Source organism: Bos indicus x Bos taurus, chromosome 2, assembly GCF_003369695.1.
Source record: "Bos indicus x Bos taurus breed Angus x Brahman F1 hybrid chromosome 2, Bos_hybrid_MaternalHap_v2.0, whole genome shotgun sequence".
In the NCBI taxonomy this organism is placed as follows: domain Eukaryota; kingdom Metazoa; phylum Chordata; class Mammalia; order Artiodactyla; family Bovidae; genus Bos; species Bos indicus x Bos taurus.
In genome coordinates, this window is record NC_040077.1 from 5,634,343 (window position 1) to 5,653,458 (window position 19,116).

The 19,116-nt window shown below is 40.2% G+C and overlaps 1 protein-coding gene across 3 annotated transcripts in view; it reads right to left on the minus strand.

The window, feature by feature from the left end:
* MFSD6 (major facilitator superfamily domain containing 6) overlaps positions 1-19,116 on the minus strand; it is an 89,243-nt gene that overhangs the window by 57,806 nt on the left and 12,321 nt on the right. For 2 of the 3 annotated variants that reach the window (XM_027555263.1, XM_027555279.1), the window contains exons 2-3: positions 13,416-13,499; positions 3,824-5,432 (exon numbers count right to left, since the gene is read on the minus strand). In XM_027555263.1, coding sequence (XP_027411064.1) covers positions 3,824-5,379 — 1,556 coding nt within the window. In that variant the 5' untranslated portion in view covers positions 5,380-5,432; positions 13,416-13,499. The remainder of the gene's footprint in view (positions 1-3,823; positions 5,433-13,415; positions 13,500-19,116) is intronic. The other variant, XM_027555271.1, reaches the window with a different exon arrangement.

Consider the following 19,116-nt stretch of genomic DNA (forward strand, 5'->3'; position numbering starts at 1 on the left):
TACTGGTCAACACCTGCATCTGAGCAAATCACCGAAGCCGGGGCAAGAACCACGTGAAAGGATTACAGGGAACAATCTCCAAAGTTCACCCAAGATGAAAGAGGGAAGGTTTTTCCCTTTCTTCACACCCTCTCATTCTCCACCTGGGCCTCTCACCAGCCTGGCAGTTACCACCCTGGCTGGAATACCTAGGTACACACCCCCAGACAGCTTAAGGCAATTGGTCTACATGTAGCTGGAGCATTAGGAGTTTTAAAAGCTCTCCCAGTGTGAGTCTACCATCTGAGCACCACTGCAGCAGTGGACCCAGAAGACCAGGGGCTGGGAGAAGCAGCTTGTGGAAGCCTGCACCGTGCCCCGCGAGGTGCGGAGAGGCCCCACGAGCCAAGGGGGCCAGGATCAACAATGAGGCCGAAGAGGCAGGTAGAAGCAAGGGAGAGGATACGAAGCAAGAAAGTCATAAACACAGCCCTAAATCTCCAGCTCCAGGTCAGCTCCCCCGACCTCACCAGCTGCGGTTTCCGCCCTCTTCTGATGCTGCCGGCTATCCCTCCAGTGACAGGCTGCTAACACTGCCGCACGCGTCCTCAGCTGTGGGCCGGCGTCCCGCTCTCTGCTCTGGCTCTCTCTGCAGCACCCACCAGGAATGTCTGTGTTCCTTCTCTTGCTAGTAGCGTCATGTATTTCCCTCTCTCCTCCCTAAATGACCAGCCAACTCATTTGGATACTTGGCAACTATTTAGTAGTAATTAATGGCTAATGATGGTTAATATATTATCGCTTCCAGACAGTATTTGCATGACAAAACTGACTGAGTACAAGAATTTCAGGTCAAAGTCAGAATTGCTTGAGTAGATTTTTGTGTGTCCCTTAAAATGTAAGTCAATTTGAATTGCATAACATAGGTGATGGCCTAATATTAAATGGTAATGATTTTTGTTGTTCTTCTTAGTCACTCAGTCATGTGTGACTTTTTGTGACCCTATGGACTTCAGCATGCCAGGCTTTCCTGTCCTTCACTATCTCCTGGGGTTTGCTCAAACAAATGATTAATTAAAATGTATTTTGATCACAACTCTACTGATGGTTGCTGAAACATTCAACAACGTGAATATAGCCTTAAAATATATTTATATTTCTAGATAAAGAAATCTAGTCATTGTCATTACATAAATTAGCCTAGAAACGTACTTGCTGTAAATACCAAAGTTTTGTGGGTTTGAATCAAAAGAAATTTACTTTTTTAGTGGAAATAGGAAGCATTATCCTATTTACCTGAGATAGCCACTTTCCAGTGGGGAAAAAATCCAAGATTGAAATCAGAAATCATTTACTCTGTGTGTGTTTAGACTGATAGATACGTTAGTCAATGAAAAATGGGGCCCAAACTGCAGAACTGTTACAATAGTAAGTGGTTCAAAATTGGACATGCTGTTTTAAACATTGTTTTCTGGTATGATGGTTTCTTTACTACGAACCTATATAAACTTACAAAATCTACTTTTTAAAAATTCTTTTTGTTGCTGTTTTCTTAATTTATTTTTAATTGAAGAAAAATTACAATACTGTATTGGTTTCTGCCATACATCAACTTTTGACTACATTAGGATAGTTACAATTTTTGTGGTTATGCTGCCTCCTATAAACAAACCCCCATAAGATGGTCACAGAACACTGGAAAACATGAGTGCATATATGTGGGCCAGACAGATCTCTCCTTATGATCCTACAAGGAAAACATAAAGGCTATTCACAGAAAGATGATTTCTGTTTATCAGCGAATACATGATATTCTTCCAATTAAAAAGTGAAACTGTCATCACTACATTTTTAAGCCCTCAAATCTCAACCACCACTAACCGGGCTCCAAAAATTCTCACCAAAAGAAACATATCCATTCTACCTAAACACATGGGCATAATCTCACCACAGCTATCAGAATCAACAGGATAAAAATCCAAAAGCAGTAAATGACCACAAACTGATGGAATCCCAGTAGGCTTCTGGGAACAACAATGTGACCACAACAGCTTTCTTCTTCCATTACATCATTTAAGGAAAAAAAGATGCTTTTGTATGTAAAACTAGAAAATTAAGGTTAAGTGAGTCATTAATTTTTATATAATGAGATATTAGCATTCATGTAATGAGTTTTTATGTAATGAGTTCTCTTTTATAAAAAGAAAACACAAGTGTGAAGTTTATGTAATTACCAAACCTAATAGTAAACCCGCTAGGATTCTATCATAAAGCTGTACACTAAAAAAAAAAAAGCTATATACTTTAGACAAAAGCCAAAGGTAGAAGAGACATTACTTTTCGTAGCATATGAAGACCTTAACAATTTCTGTGAAAATAAAACCTACATGCACACTCTGTACTGGGTCGACATTCAATTAACATTACTGAGTGATTAAATCATGATGTCTAGAAAAGCCACTCATGAGTAAGACCTAACAAGGTACCTTTCTGGGAATAAATGGCTGTGGGTTTTAAACACACTATTAGGTGAGAGGAGATCCTGCTCATACAACCCAACCAAGCTGAAGAAATTCATCACCGTGAGTCTAATTCATTACAGCGCAGACAACATAAACATGACCTGGACAAGGTTAAAGGACAACCCCAGACCATAATATCAGAAGGCTCTTTGCCGACTGGCCCCACTGAGTGTGCCTCAGGGACCCTGTGTCTCTGGTGGCTGTCCATACAGTGCCTGACTTTGTTTGTGACAACAAAGGGGTCAAAGATTTGAGACGGAGAAGGAACGGGACACAGCCTCCCAAAGCAAAATCAAACAAGGAAAAATAGCCACAATTGCATTGGGAAAAGAAAGATTCTAGGTTGAAACCTGACAATAGAAAATATTTTCTTCAGTTAGTCAAAGGAATATTAAAGGAAAAAAGATCAATGTTTCTCAGATCTTGCCAGCATCTATTTCTCCTTCATAATTTCTCATAGAAACAGTAGATTTAAAGATTACCACATACACACAAACACACATGGTTGCTTTTAATTACAGCAACTTCAAATTTTAGGGACAGACATGCCATGCCTTTCTGTGAGGTTTAAGTGTATCTGGCTCCACACTTTAGAGCCAAGAGCAAAGCAGAAAGACATAAAGAGCAAGGTACTATTCACACAACTTCAGACAAACATTAGTGGTAAGAAACTTTACATAAAAAATACTAGGTATTTATAGATTTTTCTGCTTAAAAGGATTACATGGGAAATTTTAGGTAGAAGAAAGATTTTTAAGTATCCCATGCTTTCATGGCAGATAAAAATGCAGAGACCCATGTAATAATCAGAAAAAATTATATAAGATGCTCTTCCATGTAATATCATGGATTAATGATTTTGGTGGGTCACATCACAGCCTTATTAAATATAATGGACATCTTCAATACACCAAATGTTCAAGGTGTTTCTGCATCAGCAAGTAGCTGAGAATAACTGAAGGCTGAAAAAACATAATCCTCTTTATCTACTTAAACCCTTCTTCATAAATGTCTTAGACAGCTGGACCCTTCAAGGTCCATAGAGTAACAGAGTCGACTAAATTGGTGCTTATATACTTGAAAACGTTTAATGTAAGAGTCCCTTAGCATACAGAGGGGAAACATCATATATTGAGATAATTCAACTAGGTTCATCATTTCCTTCCTTTTGATTCTATTTTAAAGAGAAAGAGCAACCGAAATTGCCACTCCCACCTAAACCTTACCCCCAACACAAATTATAAATGTGCTCATAGGATCTTATAAACTATGAAAAGATAGAGTTCAACTGCGAGGGGCAGCAACAGTAGGCATGCTCTTACCTGATGTGGCCAATCAGTTCAATAAGCTTGTGACTAAAAAAATAAGCTGTCAGCTCAGACACGTGGCTCAGGACTGAACAGACCCCAAAGAGAGTTGTTGTTCCATTCAGGTCCTCCAAATGCCAGTAGAGAAAGGTGAACACGAAGCCATATCCGAAACCCATAAACCAAGCCACGAACAACACGGAGCCGTACTGCACACTGCAAAGCAGCCTGATCAAGTCCCAGAAGCTGAAGGCCTGCGAGTGGCTGGTGGCGGTCGGTGTCTCCTCAGAGGACTCCATGGAGCTGTTCCGCTCCACCTGAGGGATCTCTACCTCTTTCCCTTTACTTTCACTGTTTTTGAAGTGGCTGTAGCGGAACCGGAACTGAGTAGCAACAATCAAGGCCATGGTCATGAGAACCCCAAAGACGAAGAAGACGATCTGGTAGTTCCGGTACTCGGGCGGCTTACAGCCCTTCCCTTCGATGAGCACGTCTACGTGGGTGTAGTCGATGCCGATGCCCACAGACAGCATGGCCAGGCCCCAGCCCAGGGACCCCCACATGCGCTGCAGGCCGTAGCGGTCTCTGTGCTTCCCCAGGTACTGGAGTGTTACTGTGTCCACGATTGTGACGGAGGAGGCACTGAAAAACTCTCCTATGACAACAACTACCAAGACCACCAAGAAGATGGCCTCCACTTCTTGTTGATCATAAACAAGAGTGACTCGGTCAGAAGGTACAGACTTGGTGGTGGTGACCATAGAAGTGGTTGTCTCCCTGGCTGCATTTCCTGGAGGGGTAGAGGAGGTTGCAGTGCTTGAGTTCAAGGTCACAATATGGTCAATAATTTCATCAGTCTGAGTCTGCAGAGTGGGTGCACTGGTCTTGTTTGGAGCTGTCGAGAAGATGACAGTTTCTGTGACGTTGGGCCCCACTTCTGACATCACTGGCCCACCATAAGGAAGCAGGTGCCTTTTGTCACGAATTCTTGGGGAGGTGGTGATGAAAGAGACAATGGAGGAATTCGTCGGCAGGATAGTGAATGGGTGACTTGAATTGGTGGGATGAACTGTCGGGGGGATCTTTGGTACACATCGCAAGGTAGCGGGTTTGACAAATCCAATGCCCAGGTTGAATAAAACCCAACACAAGAGAGAAAAGAGGAGGACGATTTTGCCTTTTTTAAAGCGATCTGCAACTACACCCCAAAAGGGGGCACTGCAGAATTCAATGAAGTATCGAATACCTACCAGCAGTCCACTCTGGCTGGGTGACATTCCCAGCTGCTTGTAATACACAGGCAAAAGGGGGTAGAGAGAGCCATATGCAGAGTAAAAGAAAAAATAAAAGACCTTGGAAATGAGAAGATCATTGTTTATCTTAACGCAGTGTTTCTCTATCCAGTCTATTTCCTCCTCGGGAATAGCAGCTGTTTCAGAGGGGGACGGCGTTTCATTTGAAGGTGGTTCTGGTTCCCTGGAAATACCATTAAAAGGATCAGCAAGCACGTATTTCCTCTTCTGTTCCTCTTCATCATCGGTTAAGATGGCAACTTTATCATCTGTCGCCATGGCTTATCACCACCATTAGAAAGTTGACGACCTTCAAAATTTTGGCTGTTGATCTGTAAAGTAAAATTTAAAAGAAGGCTTAGTATGAAAATGATAACATTTAAACATAAGAGTTTCACCTTGTAGGAAACAGAGGAGTTTCAAACTGCAGCTAAAAATAATAATTGTGAGAGAGAACTATCACCATTCACTTGCAGCCATACAATAATGATAAGGAAAAATAACTTTACAAAAATCAAGTGCTCTCTCTGTGGCCACTGACTGGCTATAAGTACATCTTCTAATGGTTCATTCTTCAGGTTCATTCTCAATCTTTTCACTGATTCCTAGGGAAAATGTACAAATAATAGGGATTACATCTAAACCAAAGAGTGGGTAAACAGTATTTACAGTTTCTCGAGTTTACTTTTCAAACAAACCCATTGCACTATGAAGTCTAGAATGCTTAGAAAATAAAGGCAGCTAAAACCATTTCAGTTTCTAGGAAAAAAAAAAACAGAAATAAGCCCTTAACCACGACTACAAATGTGATGAGAAAAAGGGACCCAATCGCACATTTGCATCTGTAGTTGGTCACTACAGCCATAACAACGATATCCTGATAAGGAAGTAGTCCTTACGTTGCTTATATCACATACATTTTCTTTTTTTTTTTACATACATTTTCCAGATGTGCTTTTATAGACTGTAGTTTAAGAAAATGTCAGAAAAACAGCAGATAGCATTTACTGAGCACGTACTCTGCACCAGACAACACTGAAAGGCCTTTAAATGTGTTAATTCACATTCATCACAATATCTCTACTGTCTCCTCCATTTTACAGATGAGAAAAAATGAGGCGTAGTGAGTTTAAATAACTCACATGTGCACAACAAGGATCTGAACTCCAATATTATGATTTTAGGCTTCCCATATGGCTCATTGATAAAGAATCCACCTGCCAATGCAGGAGATGCAGGTTCAATCCCTGGATCAGGAAGATGCCCTGGAGAAGGAAATGGCAATCCACTTCAGTATTCTTGCCTGGGAAATCCCATGGACAGAGGAGCTTGGGAAGCTACAGTCCATGGGGTCACAAAAGAGTCGGACATGACTTAGCAACTAAAACAACGACATTATGGCTTTAGGACATATACTCTAGTATAGCACACTAAACTGCCAAATATCACATTTTGGATAATAAAGTGCTATTAAATCTTTTTATGAGACAGGGTGTTTCATATGAAAGATAAGCAATATAACAAAGGGATAAACTTATCGGAACAATGCCACATTCCCCGGAATGTCCTTTTCTTCTATTATACAAATGATTAAAGAGTCAAAAGGTCTTGCTTACATCAAGATTTGTCAAGGTGCAATGAGTATATTTGTATGTAGGAGGTGTACATATTAAATATCTATTAATTCCTTTCATCTTCTTTACTAGAGAGAAATAACTCCACCCTTTGAAGTACATTTTGCTCTCCCTTTTCCCAAAATGAGAAGTAAATTTCTGAAGATCTTCCAAAATCATGCTTGTAAACATTTAAAAATCTCTACCTAGCTCCAGGCAGACAGTAGAAACATAACGTAATGAGGCCTGTGTAATAAGTCAAATAAGTCAAATTATCTTTTACCAACAAAAGCCAGGTGTCAACATAGTTCTAGCTTTGAAAATGTTCATATATTTCTCTTTTTTTTTGGTTAAGTTTTTTTTTTAATCTGAGGTAAAAATTAAAATTCATGTAACAAAATTAAATTCATGTAACAAAAAATGAGCCATTTTATTTTTTTTCTTTTTTTTTTCAGATTTTTATTTTTTTATTATTTTTTTAAATTTTATTTTTAAACTTTACAATATTGTATTAGTTTTGCCAAATATCGAAATGAATCTGCCACAGGTAAAGTGAATGATTCAGTGGAATGTAGCACTTTCACAATGTTGTACAGCCATCACCTCTCTCTAGTTCCCAAATCACAGTTTTCTTAATCATGGAAAACTTTTTTCATCTCCCACAAAACTTGAAGGAAAAGCAAAATCCAACCTTCTGCTGCCAGGCTAAAAGATTTTCCTCACTGTTCTCTATTATTTTTCTTTCATCATTAGTGCCTCCACCTACTCAAGTCAGCACCTCCAATTCTATTTCATCACCTGAAAAACACAGTCATTCTCCTTTGGACTTATTTTCTAAATTAATTTAAGTTTGAGTTCAAACTTCAAAGAAATATTTGTCATTTTTAAAATGTATAAAAATCACACGACACTTCTGGTAAAAATGGCAGATTGAACACATCTGTTTTACTGCATCCCTAAACCTGACTCAAACGGCAACACCAACAAACACCCACGCTTTTAAAGTCATAATCCAAGCTGTGAAAATTAAAAGGTACATAATAGCAATAAAATAAAATTCTGGAAGCCAAAACATAGACAACTGGTAAATAATGGTGAATCTGAGAAAACTGGAACCCTGGTTGACAGTGGGGAAAGCCAAGAACAATAAATTACAATTCATTCCTCAGAGTCCCTCAAAGGCTCACAGGTTGGCCATATGAGGTTTATCTGCAAGTAAGAGGGTATGTGTTTAAGTGGGGGTTGCTGCTAACAACAGAGTTAATGGAAAGTCTGGACCCCAGCGCAGAAGGCTCAGTCCCCTTCCCCTCTCCACCTAGCTAGCCAATCAACTAGAGGATATCCCTCTGGAGAGGATAAAACAGAGTTCTTGAGTCATAGAGGACCAGTAACAGCTGAGATTACAGCACCATACTGAAAAGAGGGGGCCGCTGAGTGAACATACACATCCGAGATTCAAGCCCTGGCCTGGACCCCAAGCCCTATCCCACTTGCCACACTAGGTTCTCAGAGGCTGGAAGGGTCTTCCCTGGAGAATTTGACCAACCCAAGAGAAATGACCTCTCAATCATGATATTGAAACCTCCCCAACTAAACTATCCAACCAAATCACTCCACACAGGAGCTCAGGGTCTTAACAAGCCCTGTCACTAAATGTGAGCAGTCACCAAGAATTCTAAGACATTTAACAAATGGCTCTTACAGGAAAGAGGGAATCAAAACAGACAGGAAAAAAAATCAATATGGAGAAAACAGAAGTTCTATGAGGAGGAAAATAGTTCTTAAATATAACATTAATATTTTCATAAATAAGATACATACATGCTACAAACATGCTTGAAACAAATTAAAAAAAATAGAAAGTTGAAGAACAGAAATAATAGAAAGTCTCAGCAGTGGAAGAAATATATATATAAAGAAAAACAAAATGGAAATGTTAGAACTGGAAAATACAATAACCAAAATACAAAAACTCTATGGATGGACTCAACAGCAGAATGGAGGAGAGGGAAGAATCAGTGAACTGCAAGTATAATAGAAATTATACAATCTTAACAACAGAAAAAAAATAGATTGAAAAAAAATTAACAGGGCTTCAAGGACCTGTGGGACTATAACAAAAGACTGAACATTAATGACATCAGAGTCCTTAAAGGAGAAGAGAAAAAGAGCAGCGCTGAAGTATTCAAAGAAACAAAGGCTGAAAACATCTCAAAAGTGGCAAGAGACATGAACCTACAGATTTAAGAAGCTGAATGAACTCTGAACAAGTGAAACCCACACCAAGACACAACATAGTCAAACTGTAAAAACCAAACACACAAAAAATCTTGAGGGCAGAGACAGAAATCACAACTTACCAACAGGGGAAAAACCATTCAAATGATAGAATGTTTGTTTCTTTAAAACCGGACCCAAGAAGAAATACAATATTTTTTAAATGCTGAAAGAGAAAAATTGTCAAGCAAGAATCCAGTATCCAGAAAAAAAGACAGTCCAAAACCCAGGAAACTATGGACCAGTATCCCTTATGAACACAGACATGAAAATCCTTAACAAAATATTAGAAAATTTAGCAAGAAGAATTGTGCATTATGACCCTGTGGGATTTATTCCAAGGATGCAAGGCTGCTGCAGTACTTGAAATTCAATCCATATAATCCACCATATAAACAAGCAAAGGGAAAAAAAAGGTATCATGGTCCTAACAACTGATGCAGAAGAAGCGTTTGACGAAATTAAACACTCATTCCTGAAAAGTCTCAAAAAATTGGAATAAAAGGGATCTTCTTCAACTCAATAAAGATCTCCTACAAAACCCCACAGGTAGCATTACTTTTAATGGTGGAAGACTGAATGCTTTTTCTCTAAGATAGGGAAGAAGGGAAGATGTTCTCATCACTCTTAGGCAACGTCGTGGTGGAAGTTCTAGCCAGTGCAATACAGGGAAAAACAGGAAACAAAAAGTATATAGATCAAAAAGGAAGAAACTGTCTCTGTTTACAGTGGCACAATTGTCCATGCAGGAAATCCCAAGAAATATAAAAAGCTTCTAGAAAGAAGAAATATTTCAGTATAAATTAACAAAACATGTACAGGACTATAAGCTGAAAAACTACAAAATGCCAGTAAAAGAAAGAAATCTGAAGAAATGGAGAGCTATATCATGTTCATGGGCTGCAACACTCAACACAGTAAAGACTTCAATTATTCTCAAATTTATATACAAGTTTAACACGGTCCCTATCAAAATCTCAGGAAGGCTTTCTGGGAATTTGGGTGAGATCACTCTAAAATTTGTCTGAACAGGAAAAGGAATTAGAATAGCTAAAGCTGGTGTCTCAGATGGTAAAGAGTCTGCCTGCAGTGCGGGAGACCCGGGTTCGACTCCTGGGTCAGGAAGATCCCCTGGAGAAGGAAATGGCAATCCATTCCAGCACTCTTGACTGGAAAATGCCATGGACAGAGGAGCCTGATAGGCTACAATCCATGGGGTCGAAAAGAGTCGGACACGACTGAGCGACTTCACTTCACTTTAAAGCAACATTGAAAAAGATTTATCACCTGAAGTGAAGTCGCTCAGTCGTATCTGACTCTTTGGGACCCCATGGACTGTAGCCTGCCAGGCTCCTCCGTCCCTGGGATTCTCCAGGCAGGAATACTGGAGTGGGTTGCCATTTCCTTTTCCAGGAGATCTTCCCGACCCAGGGATCGAACCCAGGTCTCCCGTATTGCAGGCAGATGCTTTTACCATCTGAGCCACCAGGGAAGCAACATTGAAAAAGATTTATCACCTAGCCACATACTAATCAGGCTGTGTGATGCTGGCAGAAGAACAGACACATAGATGAGTGGGACAGAGCAGAGAGCCCGAGAATAAATCTATGCAAACATGTCCAAGTGATATCTGACAAAGATGCAAAAACAATTTGGTGAGAGAAAGATGATGACCTTTTCAACAAACAGTGCTGGTGCAATTAGACATCAGTAGGCAAAAAATAAATGGCTCATACGTTATATGAACACTCACTCAAAACACATCATGGATTTGAATGAAAAACTATAAAACTTTTAGGGGAAAAAGACCCCTAGATTCTAGTGCTAGGGAAACAGTTCTTAGACTTAATACCAACAGCATGACTCATAAAAGGAAAAATTGATAAATTAGACGTTATCAAAATTAAAAACTTTTGGCCGAAACCAACACAATATTGTAAAGCAGTTATTCTCCAATTAAAAATAAATTGATTTTTTAAAAATTAAAAACTTTTGCTCTGGGAAAGACTCTATTAAAAGAATGAAAAGAGGACTTTTCCTGGTGGCCCAGTGGTAAAGAATCTGCCTTCCAGTGCCGGAAAAGTGGTTTCAATCCCTGGTCCAGGAAGATTCCATATGCTGAGGGGCAGCTAAGCCCATACACCACACGAAGACTCATCACAGCCAAAAAAGACAAGACAAGACAAGCTGTAGACTGGGAGAAAATATTTGCAAGCCACATATTCAACAAAGGGCTAGTAGTATCTAGAATATGTAAAGAATTCTCAAAACTCAACAGAAAATATACCAAACAATCCAATTAAAAAACAGACAAGACATGAAGAGACATTTCATCAAAGAGAATATATAGGATATACAGATGCAAATAAACTTGTGAAAAAATGTTCATTGTCACTAACCATTAGGACATAAGTTAAAAACATGATATACCACTACGTATCTATAAGAATGGATAAAATAAAAAATAGTAACAACACCAAATTCTAACATCAATAAAGAGAAATTAGATCATTCATACATTGCTGTTAGGGATGTTAAATGGTACAGCCACTCTGCAAAGCAGTTTGGCAATTTCTTATAAATTTAAACAGTGACTAGTGACCCAGCAATTTCACTTTTGGGCATTTATCCCAGAAAAGTGAAAGCTTATTTTCACACAAACACCTGTTCACAAATAAAGCAGCTTTATTGTAATAGCCAAAACCTGGAAACAGCGTAGGTGTCCATTGCGGATGAATGGTTAAACAAACCGTGGCACCTCAATACCACTGAAAACTGTTCAGCAATAAAAGGGAATAAATGACTGACACAGTAACCTGAATAAATCTCCAGAGAATTAAAAAGAGAGAAAAAAGCCAATCTCAAAAGATGATGTACTCCATGATTCCATTCACAGACCATCCTAGGAGTAACAGAAGTACTGGTGTGGAGAACACAAGAGAGAATGCTGGGGCTCACCAGGAGTGGTGTGGGAGGGGGAGGAGATGGCTGCAAAAGTGTGACAGGAGGGCTCTGGTGCCCTGAAAGTGCTCTGCATCTCGACTGTATCAATGTCAGCTGTTCTCCTAATGGTTTTGCAAGATGTTACCACTGGGGAAAAGTGGGTACTGGATCAATGGGCTCTCTCTGTATTATTTCCTATAATTGTATGTGAATCTACAATTATCTCAGAATAAAACAGGTTAATTTTAAAAACTCAAGATAGCAGTTACCCTGGGGTGAGGTAGTAGCTAGAAGAAGGTCTGGGGTCCTGATAATTGTTTTCTTTTTTAATCTGGATCTTTTATTAAATGGAAGTGTTCACTTTGTAAGAAGTCAGTGAACTATATTATTTTTCAACAGAAAATTAACTTGGGGTGGGGTGGGGTGGGAAGGGGGTTCAAGAGGGAGGGGATATATATACATACATACACACACATATACTCAAGGCTAATTCACATTTTTGTATGGCAGAACCAGCACAACATTGTAAAGCAATTATCCTCCAATTAAAAATAAAATTAAAAAAATAAAGTGAAGCACAGAAACAAAAATGAACTTAAAGACTTAAAATATAAAAAGAAAAGAGATGAAAGTACAAGAGAAAAGACAATTATAGGATCACCCAGAAAGACAGGTATCTAAAAAACTGCAACTCTGAGACAAAACAGAGAAAATGAAGAGATGGGAATTCTTTAATTCAAGAAAATTTCTCAGAACTGAAATATATGAGCTGTCTGAAATGACCATGGAGTACTTGACATAGTGGATAAAGCAGACCCAAGCCAAAGCACATGAGCAAGCTCTCAGAACTTGAGAACAATCGGATAGTCCTACAAACTCTTAGAGGATAAAATGTGTCACATACTAAGGACCAGGAACCAGAATGGCTTCAGGAGTCCCAGCAATAACCCTGGAAGCTATTCCCAACCAAATTATCACTCAAGTTTATAGGGGGAAAAAGACACTTTACATACGCAATTTCTCAAAAAACAAATGCACCTCTCGTATATCCTTTCTTAGGTTGAGCACCGCCAAAACAAGGGAATAACACAAGAGAGAGTAAGACATGGAATTTAGAAAGTAAGAGAACTAACACAGGAGAGAGGCAAAGGAAAGATGGTGTGCTGGTGGCTAGAGGTCCTAGGCTGGCGCAAAGGGCAGGTGTCACTGGGGCAGGTCTGTAGGCACCAAGCAGATGCTTTGTCAGCAAAGTGACATCGCCAGGATACCAGTACCTCTGAATGTCCTAAGGTCAGACCATTGCTGAGAGTTTAGGGATTAATTACTGGTAAGTGTAGAGAAAAGTAAATAAAACCCTATAAGAAAACAAAAAGTTGCACAGGAAAAGACAAATAATCATACTTCGCTATTCATACATGTCTCAGCTACATGGTCACAGTAATGTAAGCAGTGAGTAGTAAACTATTCAAAACTGCCACGTACCTATATGAAGAAAACAGGGAAATGAGAAGGCTGAATGCGCATAGAGAGCCGAGGCAGGATGGACACTTAGCTCTGTATCTTCCACTGTGGGAAAACAATAGATAATGCCTTCATTTAAAAACCACGAACTCAGAATACCAGCTTTTTATTTCAAAACACACTGGTAAATATCAGAATAATCACCTTAAAAGCAGAAAGTGAAAGTGAAGCTGTTCAGTCCTGTCCGACTTTTAGCAACCCCATGGACAGCAGCCTACCAGGCTCCTCCGCCCATGGGATTTCCCAGGCAAGAGTACTGGAGTGGGGTGCCTTTGCCTTCTCCCCTTAAAAGCAGAGAATGTATTAATATTTGCCTCTGAGAGAAGAAATGAGGCAAGATGGTATAAAAAGTCTAATTAAAAAAAAAAAAAAAGCCTTGCAAACTTGCTCAGTTTTTTAAAAAAGCTTTGTATATACATAACTCATTTTAAAAATAAAAATCAAAGCTAAAAAATAATTATGCAGTTGTAAGAGCTATGTTTTTTTGAAAGATAATAATCAAAAGCAGTTACTAGTATCCTTCCATCACAGACTAAAAAGAGTTTTCAGATTTGTACAGATCAAATTCTAACTGCACGAATTCTAGCCAGGTGGCCTTTATTTAATTATTCTCCATAAATCAACTGCTGATTCTATAACAAGTGGGTCAGAGAAGGACACAAAGTTGCCTTTAAAAAGCATAATTTCCAAATTGTTCAAGGGATGATGAAGAACTAATGCCCAAATAGTAATTCAAAGTTGCAAAATATCTTACATTAGGAGGTTGATTTAAACCTTGATGAGTGACTTTCCCCTAAACCATTCTTTCCTCTCCATCAGATTCAAATGATTTTTGATTATCATAAGGTTATGAAAGGTTTCTCTTGGTACCTGAGTCCAGGTGTTAAGTAGTTCTCAGAGTATCAACCAATGCAAAGTAGTGACGAAAATGTTCATGTAATATGACATTCAGTACCTGTTATATGAATGTCACATTCAGTAACTTTTTTATATGAACTTCAAATCTAAAAATACAAACAAAAACTTTTTGTTTCAACTCAGGATATTAGTGTTTAGACACTAAAATTTTCAGGTCATCCTTAGATACTGAAGAAAAGGAACTGAGATAATCCACATTGTGAATACAGAAACAAAATAAAGTATAACTATAGCCATCTGTAGACTGGTTCCAAACTGGTTCCAAATTGGGAAAGGAGTAGGTCAAGGCTGTATATTGTCACCCTGCTTATTTAACTTATATGCAGAGTACATCATGAGAAATGCTGGGCTGGATGAAGCACAAGCTGGAATCAAGATTGCCGGGAGAAATATCAATAACCTCAGATATGCAGATGACACCACCCTTATGGCAGAAAGTGAAGAAGAACTAAAGAGCCTCTTGATGAAAGTGAAAGAGGAGAGTGAAAAAGTTGGCTTAAAACTCAAGATTCAGGAAACTAAGATCACAGCATCTGGTCCCATCACTTCATGGCAAACAGATGGGGGAACAATGGAAACAGTGAGAGACTTTATTTTCTTGGGCTCCAAAATCACTTCAGGTGGTGACTGCAGCCATGAAATGAAAAGACGCTTGCTACTTGGAAGAAAACTTATGACCAACAGCATATTAAAAAGCAAAGATATTACTTTGCCAACAAAGGTTCATCTAGTCAAAGCTATGGTTTTTCCAGTAGTCATGTATGCATTTGAGAGTTGGACTATAAAGAAAGCTGAGCCCTGAAGTGATGCTTTTGAACTGTGGTGTTGGAGAAGACTCTTGAGAGTCCCTTGGACTGCAAGGAGTCCATCCTAAAGTCCAACCAGTCCATCCTAAAGAATATCAGTCCTGAATATTCCTTGGAAGGACTGATGATGAAGCTGAAACTCCAATACTTTGGCCACCTGATGCAAAGAACTGACTAATTGAAAAAGACCCTGATGCTGGGAAAGATTGAAGGTGGGAGGAGAAGGGGACGACAGAGGATGAGCTGGTTGGATGGTATCACCAACTCAATGGACATGAGTTTGAGTAAGCCCGGGAGTTGGTGATGGACAGGGAGGCCTGGCATGCTGCAGTCCATGGGGTAGCAAAGAGTTGGACAAGACTGAGCATCTGAACCTAACTGATAGCCATCTGTGTAATTAAAAGATCAGGAACAAAAAAGAAACAAATGAACTCCACCAAAACCTCTGTGTTTTAATAAAATTGAAACGTGTCCCAAAGCAGGACATGCTTTGGCTGACTTAGATTACATTTAATTTGCCATAAGGATTGACAGAATAAGTATAGGGAATAGTAAGAATATTTATATGTTGGATGAAGTACTTACTCTGTCTGCAAACCTAGGAGAGATTTTGTTTATTTAACAGTCCATCAACTTGAACCCATTAAGCTAATATTTTGTTTTAAACTTCTGAATCTTAAAGATTTTTTAAAACAAACTTTTAAAAAGAGAGAAGACATTTTAAATTATAAGCAGAAAAAAATCTATGAACTTCTCTGGAAAATCTTTATATAGGTTTGCTGCTGCTGCTGCTAAGTCACTTCAGTCGTGTCTGACTCTGTGCGACCCCATAGACGGCAGCCCACCAGGCCCCGAAGTCCCTGGGGTTCTCTAGGCAAGAACACTGGAGTGGGTTCCCATTTCCTTCTCCAGTGCATGAAAGTGAAAAGTGAAAGTGAAGTTGCTCAGTCGTGTCTGACTCTTAGCGACCCCATGGACTGCAGCCTACCAGGCTCCTCCATCCATGGGATTTTCCAGGCAAGAGTATTGGAGTTGGGTGCCATTGCCTTCTCCGATAGGTTTGCAGTTAATCCTACTTGGATGAAGAGGGCAGGGGGGGCTTTTGTTTTTCAGAAAATCAGAAAAATTTTCTCACCTGGCACTCTCTAATGATCGTAATCAACATCATTACTGTGAAAACCTGGAAAGGCATTCAACTAGTATCTACACCAAGTCATTAAAAAATAGCAGGTATTTCTGAATTATTGATGAGAGGTGATGAAATCATTCTTGTTAAAATTGATAGCTTTCTTCATTAAATATTTAAATTCAAACTGCTAAAACATATACTGAGTTACCCACAAGTAGATGAGTATGGAAGCAGATTCAACTTTTGAAGAAAAAAATCTTAAACCTGAATATATTACTTGGAACAACAAATGCCAAAGGTCAGATCTACCAACACACTATGATGATGTGTGCTTTACTGTAGCAGTGACATAACCATTGGTGACGGAGAGGAAACAACCCTTGGCTTACCCAGAAGGAGACATTCCCTCCTGGCAACATTGCTCTCTTAACGCACTGCTGCCCAGAGACCAGAACTGAGGCTGCAGATGGGGAAAGAGCTACCCTGTCAGCTCTTATGGGCCACTCACTAGGCTTCTGAGCAACTCAGATCATAGAGCAGAACTTTAACTATGGCTGCAATTTATTCCCAACACAGACATGGAAAAACCGCTGTAAATGAGCCTTAAGTGAAGTTGCTCAGTCGTGTCCGACTCTTTACGACCCCATGGACTGCAGCCCACCAGGCTCTTCCGTCCATGGAATTTTCCAGGCAAGAGTACTGGAGTGTGGAGAAGGCAATGGCACCCCACTCCAGTACTCCTGCCTGGAAAATCCCATGGACGGAGGAGCCTGGTAGGCTGCAGTCCATGGGGTCGCTCGAGTCAGACACGACTGAGCAACTTCACTTTCACTTTTCACTTTCATGCATTGAAGAAGGAAATGGCAACCCACTCCAGTGTTCTTGCCTGGAGAATCCCAGGGACGGGTGGGCTGTCTCTGGGGTCGCACAGAGTCAGACACGACTGAAGCGACTTAGCAGCAGCAGTTAGCAGTACTGGAGTGGGTTGCCATTTCCTTCTCCAGGGGATCTTCTCAACCCAGGGATCGAACCCGGGCCTCCCACACTGCAGGCAGACGCTTTTACTGTCTGAGCCACCAGGGAGCCTTAGCATCCTGGTATTCACACAGTGCACTGTGAACCGTTCAGTTCAACCCCCAGTGTTTTCCAGAATAGAGTTTTCCTTAAAGGCACAGCACTCAATGTCAATTCCAACAGACCTTTTTTTCAATAAGGACTGCTTTAGCATCTGCTACACACTGAGCCAACGTCATGAAAAAGAAATATAAGGTCGGTTTTATAACAGTCCCACATGCTGCAGGGCCACTAAGGTACGCAAAGGTGAATGCCTGTTGTGGAATCTGCCTTTTCCTCTGCGAGCATTTTGACATGACTCCTTTATGGCTGCATGAAATTGTGAAAGAACCGAAGCAGTTCTAGTCTTGTCAACCCTGTCTGATTCTCCAGGGTCCAACTGGAGCCCTGCAGGTGCTCAGTGCTACCCACAGACTCCCCACAACCCTTCCCAGAACCCAGAACCTGCCATTTCTTGTCATTCATGGTGGACCTTTTCAAGCTTGTAGCAAAATGCGTCTGCTAGGGGACAAACTGATCCAAGTGGTGGTTAATTCATAGCCTGCGGCTGCCCACTTTAGACAATGCTTTTGTATTTTAATAGGAGCTTAGTGGGCTATATTATTCTCACTATTATTACTAAATAAAACACAACACTTAAAGAGCACTTGCTGTGGGCTTAAAATGGACTAACTCATTATTCCTCACAACAGTTCTCTGGGGCAATATGATTACTTCCCCCACGTTTCCGATGAGGAACTTGAGAAAGAAAGAAGGTAAACAATTACCCCAAGGGAATAAGTGGCAGATCTGGGATTCAAATTGCGAAGTCTCTTCTCTTAGCAGCCACTGCCTCTTGACACGCAGGGCAGCTACTAGACAGGGAGCCAAAGACCTGGTCTTGGGTCTCAAAGACTTCATAGTTAAAAGGTGAGCCCAAAGCACAAGGAAGGTTTAAATGACAAGTCAGAAGAATAACAGAAGCCACAGAACACTGCAAAATCAAAAAATGTTACTGACAACAGGCGTGCTTCCGGAGTTCAGAGAAGAGAGCCCAGATTCCAGATGGGAGCTGTCAAGAGGATGAAGGACTTAACCTGACCCTTGACAGATGTGCAGGGTTAGGCTTTAGGCAAAGAGGATGAGAAAACTACTCCGGGATGAGGGAAAGAAAAGACAGCAAGACTTCCTTACAAGGTTAACGCTGGGGCTGATGAGGCGAGCAGACAGTAATAGCTTACAGGAGGCCTCAAGTAGTAAGCTATGGGATGAATGGACAGAATACAAAATACTACATTAGGGACTGATAATGAAGATAAAAGGCTTCCCTGGTGGCTCAGTGGTAAAGAATCCGCCTGCCAATGCAGAAGATTCGGGTTTGCTCCCTGGGTTGGCAAGACCCCTGGAAAAGGAAATGGCAACCCACTCCAGTATTCTCAGGAAATCCTAAGGACAGGGAGGAGCCTGGTAGGTTATACTCCACGGGATCGCAAAGGAATTGGACACAACTTAGTGACTAAACAACAGCAATGAAGACATTCTTTTTTTTAACCCCACAAATATAAATCTAGCATCAACTATTAGATGGGATGCATGCTTGGTGAGCAACAATTCAAACAGTGAAGAACCTGCTGCCCTGCTATTGAATCCAGTGGTCAGCCAAAGGGCAGGGGCAAGTGTGGGCAACACAGGAGTCTCTGGGGTGGGTCTTAACAGAGTGGGAGTCTTAAAGGATGAGTAAGAGACACCCACAGAG